Here is a 27,833-nt window from a genome sequence, read left to right as displayed (position 1 = left end):
ATAAGTTGATAAATAAATCTATGTCTCCACTAACTATTTATATTTAAATTATGAATTCAAAATTAGCTTCAAATTTTGAGTTTTGTTCATAAATTTAAATTTATTAATTTAGAGTTTAGAATTAATTCAAAATTTTAAAATTTGGATACACATGAAAAGAAAATTTGCATATTATGAAACATATATGAAAAGTACTTACAACATAACTAAATTAAAAATATATAAAACTTATTTGATGGCAAATTAAAGTTAGAAAAAAAAAATCAAATGATAACTAGACTAAATGCCACCAATAAATATTTAAATTCAAAATATAAATATAAATTTAATTTAATTAAAGAGAAAGAGAGAGAGGAGTTCAATTACACTTTTGGTTCCTAAACTATGAGTCGTGCGACAGTTTGATCCTCAAACTTTAATTTATTATAATGTTTTATTAGAATGTTATAAATTATTATAATATCAAATCAAACTTTTAATGCTATAATTTCTGATTCAAATTTTATATATTATTATAATCAAAATTCACATTCTAATTTAATTTACTAAACATTGACATGTAAGGACTTGATTGCAACAATTCAAAAAAAAATCGAACCAAAAATTGCAAGAAATTAATTGTTACAGACCAAGTTATCACCTCATAGTTTGAGAACCAAATTAGTTGAGTTAAAAGTTTTTACCAAAACAATGAGTATATTAATTAGTTATTAACTGTAAATTGACCTAATTGCATTTGCTAAAAAGTGATTCAAGTTATTTAATTTGATAAAATCATCAATAAATTTAATAAAAATTTTTTGACGAAATTACTTAATCTCCAAAAAACAGAAGTTGAGGGTTTCAATCAAAAAAAAAAAGAAAAAAAATTGAGGGTGCTATTTCAGTCTCCTATAGTTGATCGTAGTCTCGATGCAATTTTACTTAAAATATTAAAAAGAAACACTACCTATACACCTGAAAATGGGTGTGTGGTATTTTCTACCGATCTTAGAATGAATGGAATGTGTAATATATACTTATTTTATGATTTATTAGTAGCACAACTTAAAAAATAAGGGAAAAAAACTTTCTCGTAAAGAGTAATATTGCTTTGAGGTTCCCAAAACATATCCTAATTAAATTGTAGTTGATGTGTCAAAATTTAATTAATCATGTTTTCGTGCTTGAAACAAAATCAAATTTATAAAAATATTCTGTTGTCTCGTAGGTTCTGAAATGTTAATGGGGAGGAGAATCACCGTTATTTATTTTGTCACATATGTTTAAGAATGAAACATTTTAACAGTAAGGCAGTAACCGACCGTCCCTAGAGCAAGTGGCAAAAGGCTTGGTGGTTGGTACCCGAGATCCAAGTTCGAATCCTAGTTGATTCACATTTTCAGCTAAGTTTATTTCTAAATGAAATAAACGAAGCGAGTAGCGTGCTACCTATCTCTAAAAAAAAAAAAAAAAACATTTTACCAGTAGGGGGGAAAAAAAAAAATTTGGCATTGCATGGCTCTGAGACAATGTATAAGTTGACTCAAGCATAGCAACGTGAGTTTCTCCTGCATTGAAATAGCCCCATAACAAGATCATTTTATAAGCAAACAGGAAGCCATGCATAGTTCATAAAATGTAGGGCATGTGCTTTAAGTTTGGCTCCATGAAGGGTGCACTAATAAATCAATATACAGTTATCTCAGTAACTTATATATTTTTGGGTAAACTTTAAATATCATTTCTGTGATTTCACATTTTCTCACTTTAGTATTCTACGATTTAAAATGTTTCAAGTTAGTACTCTATAGTTTCATTTTTTTCTTTTCGTCAACTTCTCTGTTAATATTTCGTTAAATTATATATACAAAAAACTTCATATATATACCCCACTTAAGTTTATTGAATATTCACTTTAGTACCCTTTAGTTTTAACTTTGTCACTAATTTAGCGAAAAAAATTAATGGAATGGATAATAAAAAGAGAAAAAAATAAAACCACATAGTATTAAATTGATACACTTTAAACCACATGACATTAAAGTGAGAAAGTGCGAAACCACGTATATGGTATTTGAAATTTTTTCTATATATATATATTTTTTTCATTTTGATGTACTAAGTAAAGTTGTTGATGGTAAAAAGTATAAACCAATCAACATCATCACATTGGTTTTGTAACGCTTTACTATATATGATTTTCAATGGAGTCGGCGACGGAAGTAGATCCAGTGCCGACTTCCCACTCAATTGCCTACACCAATTATTTATAGTGTCTTTACCACTACAATAAAAACGGTCTATAGCGACACTTTTAAATATAGGTATATGTCAAAAAAGTGCTGCTAGCTAAAATTACCGACACTTTTAAAAAATGTTGCTATGTGGGGTCGCTGGTATATAGTGACAGTTAAAGAGTATCGCTATAACCTAAAAGAGTGCTGCTAATTTACCAACACTTATTTAAGTATTTAGCCACCGCCGAAACTCTATCTCGTTGGTTGCGGTGGCAGAGGAGAACGACAGGAAAGGCTCTTCGTCTAGAATTTCAGTAGATTGAGTGAAGAGAGAAGAAAAGATGGTAATTAATTTTTCTTTTTTTTTTCTTTTCTGTTTGTAATCGGACCAAATGGACTGGGTGTGGTGGGTTGAATAGAGTAATCTTTTATTTTTGGTTGGATTGGGCTTTATATTTAGCCATTAGTAGATATTTTTTTAAGTTTTAGCATAAATGAGACACTTACTCAGAAGTGTTTCAAATATGTGTTTCTATAATCTAATTCTGTTGTAGTGTACATTCATAATGACTATTTTACATTTTATAATAGTAAATATATCATTTTCTCATTTAATAACTTTTATATTAATAACTATTTTATACATATTCTTTTTGTTTCTATATATATAAAGTCGATACATGTCGTACTTGTTCCTCGACTATCTTATTATAATATTTTGATTTTTTTTTCGGTTTTGTAATTTTTTGCTCGACGAGAGGCTGTTGTTATTGAAAGTGAAAGTAATCCATAAATAAAATAATTAAAAGACATCAACTAATAAATAAATTACTAGTACTTTTCAAAAGGTTTCTAGCTATGGTACAAAAATTTAAGATTCAAAATTTAATTTGCCAGATTAAACAGAATTTTTATAGAACCATCTTTTCAATCATCCATGTTGTCCTTTACATCCCTTTCTATGTTTTGATTGCCGTTGTACTCCTACCAAATATAGCACACATTAATGCCATTCCTACTGATTAACAGTTTATCCATAGTTCCTAATTAATTATTAAAGTCACATCCTATTACATTACATTTGAACTATGACACATCAAATATAAGTGTTTCTGTTCCACAGAGGCCAAAATTACAAGATAATATGATATACACACACATATCATAAGAAAAATGCTTTTTCTTTACATATTTATATAAAAATTACAATATATATCTTATATATCATCATTTAAAACATAATTTTTAAAAAATATATAGTGTTATAAAATTGGTAAGATATGGTAAAAATTTATACTTATATTATAAGCGTACAGATAATATTGCTTTTTGAAAAAAAAATATATATAGATATTGCGTGTTACCAAATTTTAGTGTAAACAAGCTTATTCCTTGTTAGAATTGTGTAAGATAGATCGGTTCAACTATATATGATATTAGAGTCGGTTCTAATGTTCATAAATTGTATTGAGCTCCTTTAGTATTTTTTTTTAAAATAAAGCATCGGATTTGGTTTATTTGGACGGTGCATTTTCAAACTAGATCCAAACTATTTGGTCACGCTTTTGTTTTCGTAAGAACTCAATTTCACATTAATTATTACTTAATTTGATTGCAGATGCAGATGTTTCTAACGAGCACAAAAATAAAAATTAGTAATTTTTAGGCTCAAATCAATAATCCAATATTATTAAGTCTAAATTATAAATGCAATTTTTTGTCCTTATATATCCATACGACTAATAGAATGCTAAACAAATAGTTTTAATACATATTAAATTAAACTCTTTGTTATTATATTGTCTTGATTTTCTGTGTAACCATGCAACATTATTATGAAAAAATAGGTCACATGCGAGCGAAAAACATAGGCCCTATTGTGCTCTACTGTAAAGTTTAAAGTTTATTGCCCCTCGAAAATATATCATTTAGTTGTGTTATGAGAAAAAATCACCATATAAAAGCTTTCGTTATTTGTCACGATCCTACTAAACACACAAATTAAGCTCAATTAATTACACTATTTGGATAAACTCAACGGATCATTCGCCTTTTATATATGGTGTGCTTCCATTTTATTTTATAATTTTTCGGTGGAATTGTAAGTTTTTTAGTTGTATATGGTTGAGAGTTGTATTTATAAATTGTATTATTTAATAATAAAATTACTGCCAATAGAGAGTATATATATATATGTTCTTCAAAAGGTGATATTTTATTGAAATTATTATTTTTAATAATTGTAGTTGGAAATTGGAATCCCCGTTAGTTTAGACATAGTTACAACTGCTNTTTTTTTGTGTGTTGTTTCAACAATCATAGTTAAATTCAACTGTATCAAAATAAATATTGTATTTAAATATATATATATAAATTTAAAAACTACTTACAGTTGTGAACACATGTAGCAAAATTTAAGATAAGGTAAGTTTGTATATAACTTATTTGAACTATAGACTATTTTGTATTTTTTTTATTTGATTTTTAAAAAATTTGATTTTATCTTCAATTTTTTTTAATTTGAGTCAGTCTAACGTCAATTTGATATTAAAAATTTAAATAGATTGTTATTCTTACATATATATATATATAGTTAGTATATTTTATGTAATTTTTGTAATTATAAATTAAAAAATTAGATAGTAAACTTATGATTCAAAATAATTTTGAATGTAAAACAAATGATGAAAATTGACTACAACTAACCCCACAATAATAAGACACATTAATATATGAAGGGGTGGTAGTTACGCCGCAATTACCAGAGTCCCAATCGAAACCGAGTTCCCCTATCCCTTTATATACTCCGCCTTGTTCCCTTGCGTTTCTGTTTCCTCTCTTTTCCCCGCCCACCCCTCTCCTCTTCTCCTTTCTCTCTAGGGTTTTCTCGGCCCTCTCCCGCGCCGCGCCCCCCAACTCCTCTCTCCACCATCTCCCCGATCGGACAGGCGAAGAAGAAGAAGAAGAAGAAGAAGAAGAAGAAGACGACGACGACGACGCGGCGCCTCCGAGGCGGCGGCGATGCGATCGGATGAGGAGGAGGCGGTGGCGGCGGGGGAGAGAGAGGAGGAGAGGGAGGAGGAGGCGAAGAAGGGAGCGAGGCGGAGCGGCGGCGGAGGAGGCGGCGGCCGCTCGGGCTCAAGAACCTCGGCAACTCCTGCTACCTCAACAGCGTCCTCCAGTGCCTCACCTACACCCCTCCCCTCGCCCAATTTTGCCTCTCCTCGCAACACTCCTCTCTATGTGAGCCCTAATCTCCTGTGACCCTAAATCTCTATCGCTATGATCTTCTTTGAGATCTGGATCTGATCTCCGATTCTTCTTTGTAGGCAAGTCGCTGATCGCGAATCGGGAGAAGGAGTGCCCGTTCTGCGTCCTCGAGCGCCAGATCGCGCGGCTCCTGAGCCTCGACGGGCCCCTCCTCGACGCCCCGTCCAAGATCCAGAAGTGCCTGGCCCTGTTCGCCGAGCACTTCCGGTGGGGGCGCCAGGAGGACGCGCACGAGTTCCTCCGCTACGTGATCGACGCCTGCCACAACGCCTGCCTCGACCTCCTCAAGCGGCGCCATGTCGCCGCCGCGAAGGGGGCGGGGGCGGGGGAGGGCGCGAGCACGGTGATGAAGGAGATCTTCGGCGGCGCGCTCCTCAGCCAGGTGAAGTGCCTCTCCTGCAAGGAGGAGTCGAACAAGACCGACGAGATCATGGACATAAGCCTCGACCTGTTTCAGAGCACCTCCTTGAAGGATGCCCTAGCACGGTTCTTTCAGCCTGAGGTCTTGGAAGGGAGCAACAAGTACAACTGCGGCAAGTAAGCAGCAATTTGCTTCATTTTTCCTTCGTTGTAGATATTGGTAAAACTGCACAGTACAATGATCTGTAGGCCAAGTTTTGAAATAGACCCTTCAACTATCTTTCTTTTGATTGACACTTTGCATATTTTGATTCTTTTGATTTAAGTGAATATGATCAATTAAATTGGAAGTTTTGTTAAATCAATGTTGATTATGCCTAGTTTAATTTCTCTGATTTCTGAGTGCCTTTTCGGCTGATGAAATTTAGGATATTGTTAGTTGCTAACAATTGATAGCTAATAATTGATATCTAATGGAAGTGTTCATTATAATGAATCCCCAATTCAATTTTGAAAAATAACTCAAATTAAAACACTCAGAACTTTGAGAGAGTGTCGACAAAAATGATTGGCAAAATTGAAGGCTTATTTCAAAATGTCCTATATTTGTGTCCACACTTTTGTACTTTCGTTTTTGTTAAGTTTCAGTTTATTACTATCTTCTAATGTTTCTTTATTGTCGTTTTGTTCCTATTTATAATTTTGTCCTTTCAGGTGTAGAAAGCTATCTGTGGCCAGAAAACAAATGTTCGTACTTAGAGCGCCTAATGTGCTTGTCATACAGCTCAAGGTGGCACATATTGTTCATTCTTATGATTGTTTTGTTTTGTTTTGTTTTGCTTTGCTTTCTGTTGTCGGTTATGAACTTAACTTTTTGGTGACACTCTTGATTTTCTTAGAGATTTGAGGGCATACATGGTGGGAAGATCAACCGGAACATCGAGTTTGAAGAGGTTTTTGCGCTTTCAAAGTTCATGTATAATACAGCCCAGGTTTGTCTTGCCTCATGTATTTTGAGTTTTCTTGTCTTTGTGTTGTTTGCTGCATTTTTTCTTGCATTAGCAAATTGACGTGCACATGACCAAGTAAAGCGTGAGACTCAACTCCTGCTGGTGAAGCTGCCCTTATTAGTCGAACTGCAAATGCTTGAGTTCTGTTGTTGCATACGCATGATCGTTATGGTTGAACAGAATAATTTTGCATGGCAGAAGAGGCATGGTTGGATCAATGTTGAGAAAATCTCGCAATTAAACATGGACGTCTAGAAAGGAACAATTTGGAAGGGCTTGTGAGACAGCATGAAGAATAGTGATTAATATAGGGGTGTTGCATGCATTAAGCTTCTTCATAAATGCTTGTTTTACTCATTAGAAGCAACAAAACAACTCACTAGAACAATAAAATATGCGACTGATGTGAAATTGTGCAGATACAACGACATTCTCCATCATACTGATTTGTTATTCTCATTAACGCGTCTTCTGTTTGCACACCTGTAAAACGACAGTTTCCCTCGTACTGATTACTTGTTAACGTGTCTTCTGTTTACACGCGTCATTCATCTTTACATTACATTGGGATGGTTTGTATGTGTACTTGAACACACTTAATAGTGTTATAGATACACACCATTTATATCTTCATGTTGCAAAGGAGATGTTTTGTATTGGGTTTTGGTATGTTCTATACTTCGGCCAGAGGCATGCAGCTAGAGTAAAACTTGACATGCAACTAAGTGTTCCTAATAGGAAGATACTGATAAATCACATTATGAAAGTAATATCCTCAGTATCAAATTGTACAATGATTTTATCAACCTTCTTTGGACAAGTGTATTGCATAGTAGATTTATGAATAACTAAGGTTCGATAATGTACAATTAACTTTATTACTTTATTAGAAAGCAACCCAATCAGTGGCATAATTGCTGGCAGCTTTGATCTACTAGATGCTTTACAGGAAGTTCGCATACCTAGATAAGGTAATTGTGCGCTTGTGCTCAACTAGAGGTGCATACTCTCTTGTTATTGGGTTATTTTGGTTTCAAGTTCATCTAGGTATGCCTAAAAGCTTTACTTACATTACTAATTTTGGGTCCAGAAAAACAATACCAACTGTTTCAGTAGCTTGTAAATTGACACCTTTAGGTCCTTGCATGTATGTGCTGTTGCATCTTGATTGAGGGCTTTTAGCAGTTGTATTCGAGTTAATGCTGGAAATTTATTTGAAAGAAGGTGGTTGTTTATATGGCCTTCATAGATGATTAATATCAAGCTCAGTTATGCCTCGAAGATATATAAAGGAACATGTAGATTGCATTAACATATTTTGACGGAATGCTTTTTTTTGTTGGAAAAATAAGAATGCATTTTCTTGGAGGTTATCTGTTGATAAAACATCAATGGAAATGTTTTTATTCCCTTAACAACTTTTGACTAACCTCTTCAACTGGAATACAGGATTCACAATCGGAGTATAATCTTTTCGGCAGCATTGTTCATTCAGGTTTCTCACATGAGTCTGGTCACTATTATGCATATATCAAGGTTTCTTCAATTACCACAGATGAATTTTTATATTATGTCAAACAAATTTCAAAAATCTAAAATTCTATGTTATAAACGACAGGATGCTTCTGGCCGCTGGTACTGCTGTAATGATGCACATGTTTCTCCCTCAAGCACCCAAGAAGTCTTATCTGAGAAAGTCTATGTTCTATTCTATTTACTCAGTAAACCAAGTCTAAAATCTAACAAAACCAACCATCAGTCACATGCTACTAAACCATCAGAATCCAATGGAAATCATGTAACACCAAGCAAGTCTTCGGAGCTTTTGAAGGCACCTTTAGCAAAACCAAATGGAACATCTTCTTCTTCCAAGAACAATAATACAAATGTGTTGAAGAATGGTAGAATAGCTCCAAATCCACAGATAAAGTTTGAGATAAAAAGATTTGCTGCAAATGGTAAAAGCAACGCTGAGACTAACAATAATGCAGCAATTAAAGGAAAGGATGCATTACCTGAATCAGGCTCTTTAGGGGAATCTACAAGTGAGTGTAGCGAGGCTATCAATGGGAGCACTTTGTCTCATTCAGTGGAAAGCAACTCAAATGGGAATGGATGTGCTAATCTATTGCGAAAAGTACATGAGAATGGATCGGTGGAAAGAGAGAATGGTAATCCGACTCGCAGAATTATCAAAAATGACAACTCTGGTGTATGGAAAAGTGGGAGAGAACCTGGCAACTCTGGAAATGTTGGAGATTCAGTTATACATTCTGGAGAGTCAGTTATTTCATCCAAAGATGATTCATGCAAGACCAAGAGTACCGGTAGCAGGCATTTTCGGGAGGAGCTTGAAAAGTTTAAAGAAGTGTAAGTATCTCTTTACTATTAGTTCTACCAATTTCAGTTTATTTCCAGTATGTTGACATTATCAGTTTTTAAGATATTCGTGAACTTCTATAATATGCTTTCTATAATTTTTTGCTTTAAATTTATGGTGAAAATAACTAATTTACCTCTAATAGACATAGTTCTGTGCTATCAGACTGAATGTTACGGAAGTTTGATGAAATTTTTTCTATTAACTTTGCTCTATCAACTTCATAGAAGTTTAAGGAAGTGTTATCTTTCTCTCTCTAGTTCTATTAGAGTTAGTTTATTTTTGGTGATGAAACATCATCCATCCCTTTCTCAAGAGATCTTTTGCTGAACTTCTATGATTTGTTGTCTAAGTCCTTTTAAAATTAATAGACAAAGTCAATTCCTTACCTCCAATAGGGTGTCGATCCTTTGATAATATTCTTCTCGATGTATTCTACTTTGAAGGTATGGTTGCTTGATCTTTCTTTAGATGCAGAAAGCTACCTTCATGTTTTTTTTGGAGTTAATAGTTAACAGATATCATTACAGTTTTTTCCTAATACACTGTCGTACTCGTTTTGCAGGCTTGTTGGAGAAGCCACTTCAGAGTTACAATCCTGTGGTTGGGTGGATGACGTGCATAATTTCATGCAGAGTAGAAAGAGATTATGCATGCAAGAAGCAGATGATTCTCCGGACAGTAGTGTTATAAGGTGAACTCAATGCTCCTATCTTACTAGGATTAACTTTATTCATATAAACTCTTACTGAATTCATATTTTTTTCACTTGACTATATTCCCATTTGTACTTTTCAATTCTATCTGGATGTAAATAACTTGGGCAAGCGTCGAGTTTACTAGCAATGTGACTTTCACATAATTGATATCAATAAGCAGCAAAGTTGGCACAAGTCATGCCATATTTGTTTTTTTTCATTGGGTAATTGTCTATCCGATAGCTGGGCATACTAGCTGGTGAGTCCGTAGGCATGATAAAAAACAAGGTCTGAAGGTCAAGACTTGGTCCAACATTGGCTAGAATTAGTGATTTTCTGCTAGAGTAGACTACATCCTGTTTTGAGAGTGCATATCTGGGCCTGACTTGATTCGAAATTTAAATCATTTTTTAACCTAGTTTTGAAGGAAAGTAGGTAAGACATATCAAATTAACGTTTGGATATAGATAATATACTTTACAGGTTTCTTTAAGGGAAAAAAAGAAAAAAAAACTGTTAGAAGCTGAAAACAAACTTCTTAAATAATGCAGTTAATTTGGCTATTTAAACTATTAGTGGGGATCTGGGTACAATAACCTAATTTGTCCAAATTATAGGATTCAGACCTGGCTTGGATTTTGATTCCGCACAAAATACTGTCCGAACCTCGATTTCATATCTTATTATTACCTAGGCCAGACCAATCAATCAATTGTGCTGAGCTGCATTTGGCACATGTGGGCCATATATTTATCAACCAATGTTTGTAGTACCTTCCTGGCTTCCTGTGATTTTCGTTTTGAAAATTTTCAAATATGTGCTGTTTTTTTTTTCAATCGAGGTTTTCTCTTAGATTTTTCATGAGCCAGAGCATGATACAATTCTAACCATTATGCAGGAAGCAGCTAACAACTGAAGCAAAAAGGACCTTTATCTCTCAAATCCCAGAGTCACTTAAAGGGCACCTCATCGAGCGCCTCAGATCATTTAGTCAACGGAAGTTTCTATCGGATGATTAGATTGTCCTTTCAGATGACTAATACTAGCTGTATACAAGGGTAGGGTAGTCTACTTATTCTTCCGACCTACGTTGCTGCTGTGCTGGATGTAAATCTCTATTGCTGTATTGGTTACTCGATGGAACTTTTCTCTCTCGCACAGCAACAACTCCTGGTACGTGAGCATATGTTGATTCTCTTTATTGTTAACACTCTCTTGTTTGTTACATTCTCACAAATTTCTTTTGTATTTATGTTTATGTTTTTCCTTGTTGTTAGGTGCATGCCTGTAAAATTTCATGTTGATAGCAAACACCTGTTTCCGTGTTTTCACACTTCCGAGGATGAAAATTTTCAAGTTGCAGAGGTCGAGCGAAGAGTTAATTCCGGTGTAAGATATCCTTTTTGATGATATTTTCTAGGCTTTATTCATGGCGGTCTCTCTTTCTATTTTTTTGAGAAGAAAATGAGATATATATATATATCGTGAAGATAATAAGAATTTAGTAAATGAATTCAATGAGTTTTGACATTACCTAATTTAGAATATTGCTTCCCAATCTTCTAGTCTATTATACAGAGTCCGGCTACTATACTCTTACGAGTATAGGCCCTTTTGTACTTATAAATTTTCGGCTGTTTGATCTACCCCTTTGGTCATTTTTACCCATTAGATCATATTATTCAACCAACCACCCACTCAACCCTAGGGGAATTACTATCACCCTAACCGCACATCCCTTCATCCAACGGCCGAAAACTTATGAGTATAAAGAAGTCTATACTCATAAGAATATAGCAGCCTTAGCCCTATTATACATTATATGGGGAAATTCATAGGTAAGTCCTCAATTTTGCAGTCAATTTTAGAAAAGATGCCTAATTTTTCGTCTTCGCATGTGAATCCTGAAGCTTTATTCTCGTAGGTAATTTGTCTTATTCTATCAAATTGTGAATGCCAAGGCCCTTCAAGGAACAAAAATTAAACTTTTTTGCTTTAAATCATTCGAGAAAATCTTCATGCCAAGTTGGTAACTTATTTTGACACCCATATAGGGCTTAAGTGTAGGAAATGTCAAAGTGTATTATTAGTCTTGTTGGATTCACCAAGAAGCAAGGGGAGCTTAACATTTATTGGAACATTTCTTTTAGTTTCATTCGTTTTATTTACCACTTTCTATGCCTTATTTTAGCTGTGCATTCATTAAGCTGTATTTTCAATTGCCATAAATGCATTTGCAGTATGCTTTTAGTGAGGCAATATCACTTATTATAAGTCTTATTAATTGATGCTAACATATAGTAGTGTTATTTCAAACTTAGATTGGATTGGTAGTATTTGTGATATTCAAAACCGTATTTTGTCTGAAAGGAACGAGTGGGTTAGGAGCCATATTCTAGCTAACATTTACATGCTTTTTTTTCTTTTAATGTTAATTCTTATGTTTTTTTTGTAAAGTCCTGTCGATTCTCGTACTTCTCGAATATTAATTAATCCGTAGCTGTCCGGGAAACCGGTAATGTTATGGACAATGCCATCCCAATTTTTTATGGCTGCTCCCTCTGCAATGCAATGTTTGTGCCTGGTATATATATATACACACGGGCTTTTATTTTCTTTTTTTTTTAATTTTTATAATTTCGGATAAAAACCGTAAGTACACAGAAGAAGTTGCAGAAGGCACATCCGTGTGTAAGATTTATTGATTCTCCCTTTCCATTTGAAGATTAGAGTTAGTTTGGCAATGTAGTGGCAAAAATCATATCTTTTTAAATTTTGTAATACCAAATAATTTTAGAATGGGTTTAATTTTCTCTCATGTTATAAAATTGTCGTGGCGACCGTTGCTAGAGTAGTATATCATTACATATAGTTTTCGGTTGAACAGCAATTTGATGGCAATTGGAGGTAGAAAGATTAAAAACATTGTAAACTTTTTTAGCCTTCAAAAATATAAAAGATAAGAAAAATTTTCTTTTAGTTGTCATATTGCCAAACTATTATAAATGTATGCTTTTCTTTTTTTCACAATAAATGTATGCGCACAGGAATTTAAGATCGTTGCTTCATGCTGAGAAGCTGACCTGGTCTTTAGTAGGGTCCGTGCCTTTACATTGACACTTATTCGTAACGAGCGACCGACCGTATTGCATATGTTTAATCAAACGCTTCTGTTCCGTACGTATAATCTCTCATTTTTATGAAATTTAATACCAAATATAATGACGTGCATCTCCGAAAGGGGCATCTTATTTCCAACTTAAGAAATCAAGATATCATCAAACATCATCGAACCAGCGACAGCCACCTAAATTACCCTGACTACGATACTTGCCATCCAGAATAAGACGATTGCATGGCAGGCCTCTCCAACATCTAAGTTACTGGTTGAATATCGGAATAACTTTTACAAATTACTATAATGATTTTAACAACAATATGATGCATCTTTTTTAATTTTATTCTAGATATTTGGTCACATTTTTCGTCTACTAAATTTTACCAAGCTTTTTAAGTAAATCAAAGTGAGATACTGAAAAAAATAAAATAAAAATTCATGCATCCAAGCATAGCCTGAACTAGTAGTAGAATCAACCGATATTAGTAGTGGTGAGAAATGGATACTAAGCTATCAAAAGACTACGAAATATGTTAGAATTAAACTGCAGAGAAGACAAGCTAAAATCTGTTGCTCACGGAAGTACCATATACTATAAGATTAGGGACGATAAGCACAACAGCATCGATCGGTATGGCAAAGTTGACACCAGATGATATCCCAGTTCCTGCAAATAAAGCATCATTTTCCTGAAAATAGAGATTTGCAAAATCGTACCAGGGTCCCTCAACATTTTGGCATGTTTTCGACAATCGACAGGTTCAAAATCACTAAGCATTATATCAGCATCTTTCAAATCCTATATGATGTAGCCCCGAAATTTATTTTTCTCATTGATCATCCAAGACGTGATATTGCATCGATCACAAGCCATTTCCTCGTGAATTTAGCTTGAATTGGAATAGGCAGTAGCTCTACCAAATATTAGGCAAAATTCTTAGAACATAACCACCGCCCTCTATTAGTTAGTTTAAGTAGAGAATAATAGTTTGAGCTTATCAAACTTTCACCAACTTTAATTTAAAGTCTGTACTGTGGACACTGTTGAGTCTAGACGTGAGAGAATAATATGAATTGAAAATTAATAATAATGAACGGCTAGAGCTACTATACTCTTATGAGTATTGAGTTTTTTTGTACTCATAAGTTTTCGGCTGTTGGATGAAGAGATGTACGGTTATGATGATAGTAGTCCCCTAGGGTTGAGTGGGTGGTTGGTCGAATGGTATCATCTAACGGGTAAAAATGGTCAAAGAGGTTGATCTAACGACAGAAAACTTATGAGTCCAAAGGACTCTATACTCCTAAGAGTATAATAGCCGGACTCATAATGAACAATGATTATTTTACCATGGTATCATAACACGAGTTCATAAATTTGTTTCTCATAAATTTGTTTCTTCTCGGACCAAGACCTAGTATACTTAAAGTTTCTGTCCATTTACTGTCAAAATCCATATCTTAATCCTATAAGAACATAAGCTTCTAACAGAAACTTTGTAACAACAGTTGAACCTGGAATATACAGGGAGGTGGGATAGTAGACTATACGCCTATTGAACTATATCATGTAGTAACTGATGGCATTCGACAGCTAAAGAGTTGCATACTCGCGTTAGCTATTGAGAAAAGAAAGGTACCTTTGCGGGTAAATGTAGCTGTATTAACTCCAATAACATGGCCATATGAGTCGATAAGAGGTCCTCCTGAGTTTCCTGTTGAATGTAAAGCTAAAGCTGCTGAGGGGTAAACCATGAAGAACAGTAGGCAAATGTTGATTGTTTTTAATTAAAAGGTATGAACTACAAGCTCTTAACCATATAACACATGTTTATATCAAATAAAGAAACAAACAAACAGACGCTAATCTATCTACAGATGGAATTATTGTAGAGAACTATACATGAAACTTAGTAGAATCATTTTGGAAACAGTAAAGGAGGAAAAAATAGTATGTCTCAATGAATAAAGAGTAGGAGAGAAGTAATATAATCCTTTCGTTATGTAATACTGATTAACAAGAAAATTGAGAGAGAGAGAGAGAGAGTAAAAGGGGATCAGATGCAACAAACTACGAGGCGCACACATCACAAGAACCCTATGAAATATTAGTTTACCAATCAACATTAATTTTAAACACCATTTGTATCAGATATCGAACTCACATTCACTCCATGCTCTATCTATACAACTATTATTTTTATGCTTCTTGAGTCTCACTCTTGAGCCTTTATACGCTCAAGGTTTCTAATATAACTATTATTGCTTAAGAGACGCATAAAATGAAATCTAAGACAAGATGCACAAACGTAGATTCCTTTTGTAAACCCTAAGCAACATGATGTGGATTGAACATGAAAATTCTGATTATGTGAACTTTCTTCTAATGCGTTAGTTAAATCGGAAAAATTATATAACCACACCAAAGATCATTCTGCTTAGCAGAAGAGATAAAATTTCCCTTTGATCAGCAATGCTAACAAAATCTAAGGCTCATAAAAGCCTTCAATGACTCTTTATCAAAATACTATCAAACCAAATTAGCAGGATAATTCTAAATTTGTACTCGATGTGTACTCTGCTGAGCTCATGCAGTGCCTACAATGTTCAAGGGTGTCTAGTAGATTATATATGACCGAATGTAATTTTACCTGCATTAATAGCAGCATCTGTTTGTATGGCTCCTCGAATTGCTCTTCCATTTGGTGAGGGTATTTCCCGGCTCAATCCACTCACAACCTACAATCATATTTAACAATTATCGCTTATTAAAATCATAAGTACCTTAATCACAGTTCACAAAAATTTCAATTGGAATAAGCTGAACAATTATCGCTAGTTGAAGTTGAACTAATCAAATAGAGTAAAGAGTACAATCTTTTAAGGCACAATTTTACCCCAGTAGTTAAAGTGTGCTCATATCCAAAAGGATTGCCAATTGCGAAACAGCTTTGGCCCACTTTGAGACTGCGAGATGTGCCAATAAGCGCCGGTCTTAGCTTATCCCCTTCCACATCAACCTGTTTCTACCAAGGGTAAATTGCATTAGTGGGTCCTCAAACTTCCAACGGAGTATCTAACTGGCCCTAAAATTTTAACTTTTACAGATGGGTGTCTAAACTCTGTATTCTACGGCAATCGTAGCCCTTCTTTTGAGGGCAATGTCCATGTAATTGCCATGTAGGCAATTACAATATTAAATCATAAGGAGATACAATTTTTAAATGGTGGTTTGTGATGATTATCTGTCCATATCTGTCCGTTTAAATGATGAAAATTAATGGAAAAATTAATACCATAACATAATACAGAGATTAGGGACCTGATTGTGAAAACTGAAAGGATAAGAAGCAAGCTGAAGGATTGAGGATTCATAGATCATAGTGCAATCTATCCATGCCAATTAATAATAAAACAAATGGCAAAAGAATTGCATCTTTAATGAAACTTCACTAGCCTAGAGCTAGAGGAGATACATTAAAAGAAAAACACATAAATTGAAACCTTTAGAACAGCAAGATCATAAGCAGGATCAGCTCCAATAAGCTTCCCTTCTTTTGAATATGCTCTGCCACTAGAATCTTCCAAATACACCTTAAGAATACCATCAAAACAGTGTAAAAAGCTCTTCTCTATAATCAAAATTAGCTTGAATTGAAAAGAAAAAGGCACTCTCCATCAAACCTTGCAGCGATGAAGTCCGGCTCCATCCGTGGCCAATTTGGCTATCACAAGGTAATTAGTCACCTAATTCACGCGAAAAAAACAAGGGCAGAGATAAAATTTTGAAAAAATCGGTTTTCAAAAAGGAAAATTGTGTGGAATCCCACTCAACAATAGGCCATTCTGAACTGGGCCCTAACAATTTTATTTTCATTCACACAACCTAAACTTTTAATTGTTCTAATTTTTGTAATTTTCTTAAAATAAATTATGAACTCGCTAAAATTAATGGCATCTTTATCTACCAATCATTAGGAGCTAATGGGATCTGCCATACCATCAGCTAAAAAAGCATTTAAAGATTTAAATTTAACAGAAACACACTTAAATTTGACAAAATCCCCATTGTAATTGATGAAAATTAACTTTAATAAAAAAAACGCAAGAGTTAAAGGGAACAATCAAGGAAAGAATAGTTGAGGATGGCCTATAGATGAGTGGATTCTTGTATAGTTCCAGTTTCAAAAATTCAAATGAGAAATTGAGGTTTCTTACAATGTGACCAAACTTATCCCACAAGAACCCAGAACCCGTCCCTTCAACCTTTGCATCCTTCAAATCCTCATTTCCTTCTTCTTCCTCTTGATTATTAGTGCTCGCCACAAGTGGGTTTTTTCTGTTTGGTTTCAATTCCAAGTCCTTGATGAACACCACCGAGGGCGATGCCTCCTAATCAAGAAGAGCAAAACCCTAACGCACTAGGCAAAAAGGATTAGGGCAAAAGGAAATGGCGAATAGGACGAGGAACGAGAACCACCACCATTAGAGCCATGGACCGCACACTGATCTACCCTCCATCTCTCCTCGGCACTCTCAAAACCCTAGAGATCGGAAAGGGTCCACGGCCAACGCGGCGGACCAAGTCCAAGAACCAATTCCCCATGGGGAGGATGAGGAGTAGAAGGAGGAGGAGGAGGAGGAAGAAGAAGAAGAAGATGAGTAGGACCTGGAAGAGGCGAACGACGCGCTCCTCCTCGCTCTGGGGATCGTCGGCGTCTTCTTCCGCTGCCCTCGCGATCCGCGTGAAGGGGAGGGTTTGGGGAGGAGCTGCGGCGAGGAGGAGCGCCGCCGCCGCCGCCGCCGCCGCAGCGCTCCGCCGCGGGAGGAGGGCGCCGCTTCTCCGAACGGAGGAGGGGGAGGGTGGAGGAGGGGGAGGTGAAAGGAGCGGAGGGGGTGGGGAAAGAGAAGAGGAGGTAGGAGTAGGAGCAGGAGGAGGAGGTAGAAGAAGACACGGGAGAGGGAGCATCTTGTTCGATACCTGGGTTTTGAAGATGCGGTGGTATCCAACACCCAGAGCTTATCCTTTGAAGAACTCGGCCACGATATGCGTCAGTCCACCGACTTTAAGTCTCGGCAGATCTAATACCTTCGATGCCGACTTTTGGAGATCGAATAATACCAAACTAACGGCTCCCTTAGTAGAGTAGAGACATAAGATTGCTTATAATCTTATATAGCATGTAATTTGCTCAGCAACAACAGAAGCAAAATCACGAAAGCTATGCGATGAATGATTTCTTTTAGACTGGTCGCCGCACCAACGTACGCAAGCTAATCAACAATAACAAAAAACATGCACACAGTGCAGAAGAGAAGTTGTTAACATACACGCACTAGCAAATAATTAATTTGAAAAAAAAAAATACTGATGTCGAAGAGGATACAAGAATTTGCTTGTTTACCGTGGTCATCGCATCCTACAAGGTGTCATGCAAAATCTCAACAACATAAGAGAAAAATAAAAACTGAAAGATTGAAGTAACAACTCAATTATCCTAAGAAGAAAACTGGTTCAGCCCAGTGAAACTCTTTTTTAAAGTCATAAGCATATTTAATTACTCCACAATACTTTAGATCTCTTCAATGCTTCAGATCATGTTGATTACTTTCTGATTCGGCACGCCTTCCATGTCGGAAAATGTACAGAGTATAGATTAGCTAATGTGGCCCACAAAACCTGTTGAAAGGTGTTACATAAACCTGTCAACGTGTATCTTCTACTCATAAGCCACTCCTGCAACCAGAAGACAAATCAGTATTAAAAGCATACCTAGAAAAACGAATCAGAAAAAGCATGAAATGCACATAAAATTCACGAATTATTTATAAATCTTTCAGACTAAAACATTGGAATGTAAATCAAATCCAAGAAGTGATTTCAAGAATTTAGTACAACCATAACTAGTGTAGATGTTAACAAGAAAACTTGAGGGAAAATAACATTCTAATAAGAAACTTCAACAATGTTATCGCTAAACTAATTTAAGACTCACTGGTTGACAAAACATTTGTAATTTTGTGGTATTGTGCTACATTGGGCATTCAATTCCCATGTTATGATAACCAGGGAACAATCGATGATCTACTAAACATGTAAATTTACTAAGCTAGTACAACTATCCTTTAAAAGGAAAAACATCAAAACAGGTTATGAGCAAACAAATAGACAAAGAAGTCCAAGGCTCATGCACCCTCCCAACTATGGATGTTATGGAAACAGCTCGCTGAACATTTTCCCTCTGATTTGAACCCCAACTATGGGAACTGTTTGATTATAGATAGATTTCATTAGACTTTTGTCAGTTTCTGTCACGAAAATAAAAGAATACAGTAATACACAGTTAAATTGCGGAACATTCCATCAAAATGGTATAGCGATGATTAAGTTCTAATGGAATTTGACTAAAATCAAAAAACAAACCTTCCATTCAAAATCAAATAGTAAGGAGGGTTCAAATCAAAAGGCTAGAAAGAGGAGTTGTCCAGTTTTATTATCATTATCTAACTTACAAAGTCGTCGCCTATTTCACCACCCCACCCCCCTCCCCCGCCCCCAAAAAACGAAAAAAAAAAAAAAAGCCAAAAACAAAAAATAGTCACTACTAAATTTGTCTTTTGTTGCCAAAGAAACATCATCAACCTATAATTGCAAACAACCAATGAGCAGCCTATGCATCCAATCACATAACTTTGAGTTTTTTTTAAAAAAGGAAGAAAATATGGGCTGTGACGACCTGTTTCCAAAATCAACTATGATTTTAGGGGTGCATACACATTTTAACTGAAATAAAAGGACAAAACTTTTTTTCAGGAGAATTTTATACACTCACATTCTTAGAGATGATCCTGCAAGGCAAGTCAGTCTGGATTTTGTATTAGCCTCAGCCAATGGAACTGGCTTATCTTTCGCGGTCATTCGAACATCCCACACTCTTATAAAACCATCTGAGGATGCAGAAACAACTAAATTAGATGCCTCTGGATCATCATTTCGGCTTTTGAAAGCAACGAGTCCCTTTATTCGTGATGAGTGAGCATCCTGAATGCTATACGCGACTTTGCCACTGGTCGTGTCCCATGCAGTAATGGCACGGTCCTCTCCACCAACATAGAGAATTCCACTCTGCTACATTTAAAGCGAACGCTAAACTAGAATCAAATTTTTTTAACATCATTCTGCATTTGAAGAAAGAAAATGTAGGGAGTAATCGTCTTGTATATACAAATATAGAGGAAATAACAACATCGAGAGAGAATATGCAAGTATGATGGGGAACCCCTGGATTGGGTTTTGGCTCCCCTTTTCAGGTTGGGGCTCCAATGCCAAATCTCCCATCCTCAAGAACACATTTCTTGTACGAAATAAATATGATAATTAAATAATAGAAGAGATATATTTCAGATTTTACAGAAGAATTATTTTATGAAGTAACTTGGAGTTAATGAGTTAGAGAGTCCCACATAAAGTCAATATGCGAAAAAAGATATTTCAGATAAAATGCTTAAGAGATGGCGATTAACAAATTGGTAACAAAGAAAATTTAACACATGAATAACAGTATGATAAATGGCTAAATTTTTTGATAACCTACTAACATACCGATTCAATCTCATTCAATTTCCTCGTACAATTTATTCAAAATGTACATAATCAAGGTGAAACAAAATACAATTAGTCACAAAATAAAATAAATTGAAACAATTTCGCACGAAAGTATAACATATGCGTGCCTGCAAAGGCATGAAGGCATGCAATTACGAAACAGTGGATGGCCGAAGGTCCGAAGCCGGGCTCTCCTGATTTCTTACAACTCCTGTTGAAGAGAGGAACTAGAAGTTCCTCAAAACTACACCAGGAAAAAGGAAGAAAAGAAACTGTTTTCTATCTTTCTGGCTTTGTGTCGGGAAAAGCGGTATCTTTTTGCATAGTATTCTTTGCACTCAAAGAATTGTAAGAATAATCAACTAAATCCTCAACAACCCATATGAAAGAGGAAATTAACTAAGCTACAAACAGCAATTACACTTCATGTTTCACACCAGATAGTGTGTTTATAGAAAAAATCACCTTAGTCCCCAAATCTTTATACCAAATAACTCCATAAAGAATCGAAGTCCCAGTATAGTTGGCAGTTGGAGAAAAGATTGAACAATAAAAGAACTAAACATATATCATACAGTTCAAACAAAATCAAAACATATGATAAAAATTCGTTTTATATGTCATATTGTCATGCTATAAATAGAAGAAAAAAATGATTCTAAGATAATGACAGGGTTATGATTAGTCTAAAAATTTATGAAACCTAAAAAAAAAAAAGCCCTAATTTTCTTTATATACCTCTGCAGGGGCAACACATAGAACCCTCTTCCCACCATTCATCTCATGGATCAACCTCGCGTCCTCCGAATCGTGCACGGTGATCCTCTCGTCGGTCGCCATCACGAACCTCTCCCCTTCTTCTCCGATGTACCTAACGACGGACGCCTCCCGATCGAGGCGGCACGAGAAGCTCACCCTCCCCCTGAGGAGGTTGATCATGGCGAGCCCCGCGTCGCGGCCGACGGTGAGCGCGGCGCGGCCGGAGGGGTGGACGGCGAGGTCGGCGACGCCCCTGCGGTCGCCGCGGCGGTGCACGGCGACGGTCCTGAGGTGGACGAAGGGGTCGGCGTCGTAGATGCACACGGCGCCGTCGTCGGAGGCGGAGACGAGGTTGCGGGGGACGGAGGGGGCGAGGGGGAAGGCGAAGAAGGCGAGGGCGGTGACGGCGCCGCCATGGTCGAGGAGGGATCCGAGCTCGGAGGAGGAGGGGAGGTCGTAGAGCCGGAGGCCGCGGCGGGGCCGCACGCCGCGACGCACTTGATGGGGCCGGTGTGGGACGGGTAGGAGAAGAGGCGCTTTAGCGTTAGGGTTAGGGTTTGGGCGTCGGAGGGGCCGGGGCTTGCTAGGGTTTTGAGGGAGAAGCCCCAGATGAACTTCTCGTAGGAGCCTGCCACGAGCGTCATCGAAGCGTCGCTCTCTCTCTCTCTCTCTCTCCCTCCCTCTTTCTCTCAAAAACGAAGAACAGGGGAAAGTAGGGTTTTTAAAGGGGCTTCACAAGTGGGCTGGGACTATTAAACTTCTGATTTGGGCTTTTTAGGCCGAAATTGGCCCATTGTGATTTTAGTAATGGTATACTAGATCGTCTTTATGCCATGCCCATACATGTTACTTAAAAAAATAAAAAAGTACCAAACTTATGGGAATTATAGATTATTTTGAAACAACAACTCAATATTTTATAATTTTAATCTTACTATCCAACCTTTCAATTTTTATCAATGGTATTTTAACTTTAAAAATTTAAGCTAATTATTTATTTCGATAAATTTATGGTTGTGAGAATTGCATGACGTATACTAATTAAATACTCAAAGATAAAAGATACATTTAATTTTGAAGTTAAAATATTGTTGACTATCTCAAATCAAACAAATTAAAAGATTAGATAGTAATATCAAATTTTGAAAAGTTGGATAGCCGTTTTAAAATGGTTTATAATTCAGGTAGGTTTTGTATGTTTTAACTCTTAAAATATTTATTTTATTAGTATAATGTGAATAAACATTCACCCAGTATGTATATTCAAACAAATGATGAAAGAAATTATTCATCAGGGGATTTGGGAGGGAGAGCAGTTACTACTTACTAGCAGCCTAAAATGATGTTGAAGGATCAAACTTTGTCATGTGACTATTCCATCTAAAACTTTTTTTTCTCCTTCGATTTATATCATATTAAACAACCGTTTATTTCTAAAAATTTAAGATAAAAGAGACCAGTATTTTAATATTTTATAGTGAACATTACATCTTACGTTTAAATTTGAGACTTTTTAATAGGCTCAAAACATGTGTTTGAATTAAAAATGGGAGGAAACTAAATAAGATTAGAGGTTTGAAGGAATTCGAACTTGGAACCTTTTGTTCTGATATTATATTGCTTGAAAGATCGATCCCAAAGCTGAGTAATGGAGATTAATCTTAACATCTAAAATTGTTTTTTTTTTTGGCTATTAAAATTTTGAGCAAACTTTTGGGCTATTAGTTAAGTTTAAAGTAGTTTAGTTCTGCGGAAAACAAAAAAAAAGAAAGAAAAAAAACAAATTAAAGAAACCGAGGATATTTAGATCAAGGAATTAAGAAGATGAGAAGGAGAAAAGTGGATGCAATTCATGTGGAAAAATAGCTTGTTTCACAGATGTGAAACTAATACGTGGAGTTGGGCCATGCAACAAAACTGTGTTTAATTATCCCAACTCCAAAAATACCTCTTCTAAGATTTATATAAGATTCTTAATGATCCAAAATTTCCTCCTTTAATCCACCGTTCGTCGAATCGATCACTCAACATCTGCTATGGCAAGAGCTTCTTCATCTGCTGCGGTGTTCTTCAGCCGTTGCATGGCCTTCTCGACCTTTCGGAAAGAAATTCACAATGAAAACAAATCCACGAAAACAATTTATTAAATTGAGGCCTAAGTATTCTTCAACACAGCGAACGCAAATTTTCTTTACCTCCTTGTTCCAATTAGTCCTTGCCGTTATGATTATGAGGGTCACCGTTTGTACGAAAACTCCGATGATCAAACCCCACCAAATCCCCTAATTGATATGAAAAGAATAAAGGAGAGAGAACCAATATTAAGTTATTTTTGTTTAAAATGCATATGAAATTAAATTTTAGAGCAGAGGAGGAGGGATTACAGCTGCTGCTAATTTAGTCTTAAATCCGAGAACACATCCAATAGGAAGCCCAATCAAGTAATAAGCTCCAACATTCACATATGCTACTATTGCTTGCCATCCACTCCCAATTGCAACCCCTGTAACATTTTTACGACGAATTTAGTTACTCGTTTTCGCACATAATTCCTAGTTAAAGATCATATCATTGTGAGATTATTTTCCCACAAAAATGCGAAAACTAATTTGTTACATATATACCTGAGAGGATTGGTTGAACTCCATTTAGAAAGATGGAGATGGCCAAGAGTGGAGTCAGGTTAGCGACGGCTTCGATAACTTGAGTGCTGTTTGTGTAGAGCTTGCTCAGGGGAGTGCGGAGTATAAGGACTAGGGCACTGATGATCACGCTGATGATGAGGCTCGTCGTCACGACGACGATGACCGCGAACCTCGCCACCCTCGGATGACCAGCTCCGAGCTCATTCCCGATTCGGACACTAGTAAACAAGGCTCTATTTGTCAGACCCTAATTGTTCCACATCAGACAATACTCGCAAATTGTTTTAACCGCTGAACGGGCCTAACAATTATATCTTAGCCAAATTATTAATACGGCAAAGAAGCATGCAAATTATCTTAATAATTAATAATTAATAATTTTTAATGTAAATATAGATGAGTTTTTTTTAAAAAAAAAAAAGAGAAAAAAGTGGTGATCTAACCTGGCTGCATTGCTCAATCCTAGCATGATCATGAAGTCCCAATTCCAGTAATTGACACTGTGAAACACAAACCGTAATGAAAATATATTATTAAGAAATATACATATTGGGAACTGCAAAAATATTCTAGAATTTGATAATTCCTATCATTGAAACATATAATCTAAATATTTAAGAAAAAAGAGAGAATCTAGAATCATGAATGATAATTTTTTTTTGTTTTTACTTGACTTAGATATATGATCACAATTTTGTGGAGAGAGAGTTGAGTGTGAGAATTTACCATATAGAGATGGAATCAAGCGAGATCTCTGGGTTGGGTAAGTAGCCAGTTAATAACACAAGCCCTTGCACATACCAAATCTCCAAACTGCTCAAAAATTTCCATATTATTTATATATATTAGAGAGAGAGATTGTTTCCTCTGCGACGCATTTTCTATGTAAGATAAGTCACAGACCAATCAAATATAGAGAGACAAACAATGACAAATTATGAAATTATTAAATTATTTATATACATATATTTTTTCGACCTTACTAATCCGACATGTTATTTGTATATAATTTTTCACTTACACTAACATAACAGCAGAGGCGAAAGTGAGCTTAGTGTAAGCCCAAAACCCGCTAAATGCCCGAACGGAGAACCCGGTCCATGTAGCCCTACAAGATGGGCTACAAACTATGTAGAGCCAAGTCAAAAGCACAAGCACCCACCATGAGAAGCTCAATGTGAGGGAAGCTCCAAGAACACCCCATTTGAACACAAACACTGCTAACCATGAGATTAGGATGTGGAAGAGGAGAACTGCAGCTGCTATATAAGCCATAGGGTTCACAATGTTCTGAGCCTGCCATAAAAAAAAAAAAAAAAGAGTTTTACACACGAAAAATCGAAATCGAAATTGAAACCGAGTTAGATCAAATAGACTGCTCGAAAGTGCAGCTTCTTACAGAGCTGGATCATTCAATTCAAAATGAGTCATTGATTTTGTATTTGAAAAAAAATAAAATTATAAGGAGGGGCATTCTTGTAATTTTAGAAAGGTACAAATACGTCAAAAAAATAAGTACCTTCTTGATTTGCACGGATAGTCAACTAAATATGTGGCTGAATTACCCAAAAAAAAAAAAAAACTTTTTACACTTTATGTCAGTCTCAACTATTTATGTATTAAAATGTACATTAATTATCATCTTATAATTTAAAATAATGAATTAGACTATAAAATTTTTCTAAAACGCATTTGCGTATTATATTATTCCATATCTCAAAGTATATATATCCATCCAAATTGCGACTCAAAAAATATGTAATAAATTTAGATAAAAGGGATCTTCTAATTTGCTAATACTATAAAAATTAATAATTTATATAATTTATATAATTCTAGGTACCTGGAGGAACCTCTGCATGGGGCAGTAGAGAGCGAAGGCGAAGAGCTGGGGGAGGAGAGCGCGGGCGTAGACTTGGCCGATGGCCGCAATCTCCTTCGACTGACCGATGGCGCGGAGGAGCGCGCCCGAGTACCAGTAAAGGAAGGCAAGGATGACGGCCGCAATCGTGTGCAGAATGAGCGCCCTCTGGCAGACGATCCCCATGGCCTTGTGCTTTCTGGCCCCGTAGGCTTGCCCGCACACTGTCTGCACTGCACTCGCCATTCCAAGCTGCCACGAAATTAAATTGCTCGTTTTAATGTGGAACAATAATCGCTATGAACAAGCAATGGAGAAATATATATATATATATATATATATATAGAGAGAGAGAGAGAGAGAGAGAGAGTTGAGCTAGAATACTCTCAAAAACACTATGAAGGTGGTGTTTTTGAGTTTTTAGCCATTAGATGGAGAGATGTAGGGTTGAAATGATGGTGGTAGGTGAAATAGTATTTGATCCAAGGAGTATTAATAATTAAGGAGTAGATCCAAGGGCTAGAAATTTAGAAGTAGCAAGGGGTTGGTGCTTCTAAGAGTATTCTAGCTCAATTATATATATATATTTATATATATATGTATAATCTTCGCAATTCTTCATTGAGTCCGGCTGAGATACTATCGATAGCACCAAGCACTTGGTGCTGTCGAGTTTTTCACCGTTAGATTTAACTTTTTGACTATTTTCGACTATTTTCACTCATTAGATTATACTATTCAACCTAATAACTCACTCAATCCTAGAGAGCTCACATCATTCTAACCTTATATTTTTTCATCTAAGAACCGAAAACCTAATAACACCAATAGTTTGGTGCTATCGATACTATTCTAGCATAGTTCTTCTTCATTCAAAAGTGCTGAGAATTTATTAAATTTTTTAATATTTTTTTTTAAAAAAAATAGGACTAGTGTTGTGACACCCTAAATTCTACATATCAAATGTACTACAATTCAATCTCTTAATCTAACTATAGCATGTTGAACGAGGATAAGTTTAAAAGGTTGAAAAAGTTAAGCATCTTAGGACTAAAATAACCCTAAAATAAGTGATATTCTAAAAAGTGGGGTATTATAGGTGGTATTAGAGTTAATCATCAGTAAAAAATGCGTCAGATGAGTCCGGACTATGCCTGCTGGAACTAAAGCAGTCCTAAGATTGATGACTTTCTAGAAAAAAAAAAAAAGAAGAAGTTTTCATTTTGTTGGTTGGGCTTGCGTACCATGATACCGTAGGCGAGGCCCTGGATGCCGACGTTGGTGATGGAGGCGCCGGCGAGAGCGAGGGCGCCGAGGTGGCCGACGAACATCTGCGTGACGAGGCTGAGCGTGAAGTTGAGGATCTGGATGACGATCGACGCCCACGAGAGCCGCCACAGGTTGCGCGACTCCCACGCTGCGACCCGCGCCACCGCCCGCCACCCAACGGGCCCCCACCCCTGCAGCGCCACCTCCGTCGCCCGCGACCCCTCGTCTATCTCCAGCAACGGCGCCCCCCTCCCCCCTCCATTCTCCCCCATGTTATATACAATAAGAATGTTCGTGAGACCTCTTTTCTACGAATGTTTTGCATGTTATACATATATATTGTGTGTAGTAAATGGAAGAGATAGAGATAGAAAGAGAGAGAATTCACTTGTGGGTATACGTAGCGACCAATAGCTGAGCTCAACTAACGAGCTTTAGATTGATTTATTGCCTGCACCTGGTGTATACGCTGCGTGCACATTTTCTTCGATGATTACTATCTTAAAATCTCCAGCAATACGAATAAAAAATATATATAATATATTATTTGATTTGTATTTTTTTAAACATCAATAATGGTAGTGTTTATTTCCTCAAAAAAAATATAATGGTAGTGTTTAGTGCTGCGGTGTATGCAA

At 36.1% G+C, this 27,833-nt stretch overlaps 4 protein-coding genes across 7 annotated transcripts in view; 1 reads left to right on the top strand and 3 right to left on the bottom strand.

The window, feature by feature from the left end:
* The window catches only part of LOC109708929 (ubiquitin carboxyl-terminal hydrolase 25), a gene marked incomplete in the record, with an annotated part of 32,898 nt that extends 20,412 nt beyond the window's left edge, over window positions 1–12,486 (top strand). Inside the window, 9 exon segments of the mRNA XM_020230876.1 lie at window positions 5,347–5,462; window positions 5,549–6,026; window positions 6,564–6,639; window positions 6,749–6,841; window positions 8,309–8,395; window positions 8,478–9,229; window positions 9,805–9,933; window positions 10,836–11,110; window positions 11,215–12,486. Coding sequence (XP_020086465.1) covers window positions 5,347–5,462; window positions 5,549–6,026; window positions 6,564–6,639; window positions 6,749–6,841; window positions 8,309–8,395; window positions 8,478–9,229; window positions 9,805–9,933; window positions 10,836–10,956 — 1,852 coding nt within the window.
* LOC109708933 (protease Do-like 5, chloroplastic) lies at window positions 13,453–18,121 on the bottom strand. Of its 4 annotated transcripts, none has more exons than XM_020230882.1 (8): window positions 17,725–18,109; window positions 17,274–17,447; window positions 16,740–16,802; window positions 16,560–16,649; window positions 15,953–16,075; window positions 15,707–15,794; window positions 14,696–14,770; window positions 13,453–13,722 (listed from the first exon to the last, which is right to left on the bottom strand). In XM_020230882.1, exons 1-8 carry the CDS (start codon window positions 18,022–18,024, stop codon window positions 13,616–13,618), a joined length of 1,020 nt encoding a protein of 339 aa, XP_020086471.1. In that variant the 5' UTR covers window positions 18,025–18,109; the 3' UTR covers window positions 13,453–13,615. The 4 variants fall into 4 exon arrangements, with proteins under 4 accessions (XP_020086471.1, XP_020086474.1, XP_020086473.1 ...); XM_020230885.1 differs by lacking the exon at window positions 17,725–18,109 and adding an exon at window positions 17,539–17,707; XM_020230883.1 differs by lacking the exon at window positions 13,453–13,722 and adding an exon at window positions 13,814–13,969 and having other exon boundaries at window positions 17,725–18,121.
* LOC109708934 (p21-activated protein kinase-interacting protein 1-like) lies at window positions 18,378–22,130 on the bottom strand. Its single transcript, XM_020230887.1, is given in 4 exon segments — window positions 18,378–18,792; window positions 19,889–20,181; window positions 21,400–21,890; window positions 21,893–22,130. Coding segments are annotated over 4 exon segments (969 nt in total). The 5' UTR covers window positions 22,065–22,130; the 3' UTR covers window positions 18,378–18,779.
* Window positions 23,254–27,467, bottom strand: LOC109708764 (protein DETOXIFICATION 41). Its single transcript, XM_020230585.1, has 9 exons — window positions 27,171–27,467; window positions 25,909–26,178; window positions 25,087–25,361; window positions 24,792–24,878; window positions 24,509–24,565; window positions 24,045–24,283; window positions 23,805–23,923; window positions 23,616–23,702; window positions 23,254–23,515 (listed from the first exon to the last, which is right to left on the bottom strand). The coding sequence occupies exons 1-9, from the start codon at window positions 27,465–27,467 to the stop codon at window positions 23,441–23,443; spliced, it is 1,506 nt and encodes a 501-aa protein (XP_020086174.1). The 3' UTR covers window positions 23,254–23,440.

This window comes from Ananas comosus, linkage group 4 (assembly GCF_001540865.1).
Source record: "Ananas comosus cultivar F153 linkage group 4, ASM154086v1, whole genome shotgun sequence".
Taxonomy (NCBI): Eukaryota; Viridiplantae; Streptophyta; class Magnoliopsida; order Poales; family Bromeliaceae; genus Ananas; species Ananas comosus.
This window is presented reverse-complemented; position numbering and strand designations above follow the sequence as displayed.

Coding starts and splice junctions, on each gene's coding strand:
- LOC109708933 (XM_020230882.1), bottom strand. CDS start 18,024: ATGCTCCCTCTCCCGTGTCTTCTTCTACCTCCTCCTCCTGCTCCTACT. Junction 16,803..17,273: donor GGGATAAGTTTGGTCACATT/GTAAGAAACCTC, acceptor CGCGTGAATTAG/GTGACTAATTACCTTGTGAT. Junction 14,771..15,706: donor AGATGCTGCTATTAATGCAG/GTAAAATTACAT, acceptor TACATTCAACAG/GAAACTCAGGAGGACCTCTT.
- LOC109708764 (XM_020230585.1), bottom strand. CDS start 27,467: ATGGGGGAGAATGGAGGGGGGAGGGGGGCGCCGTTGCTGGAGATAGAC. Junction 24,566..24,791: donor CTTGATTCCATCTCTATATG/GTAAATTCTCAC, acceptor TGTGTTTCACAG/TGTCAATTACTGGAATTGGG. Junction 24,284..24,508: donor GGATTGAGCAATGCAGCCAG/GTTAGATCACCA, acceptor CTTGTTTACTAG/TGTCCGAATCGGGAATGAGC.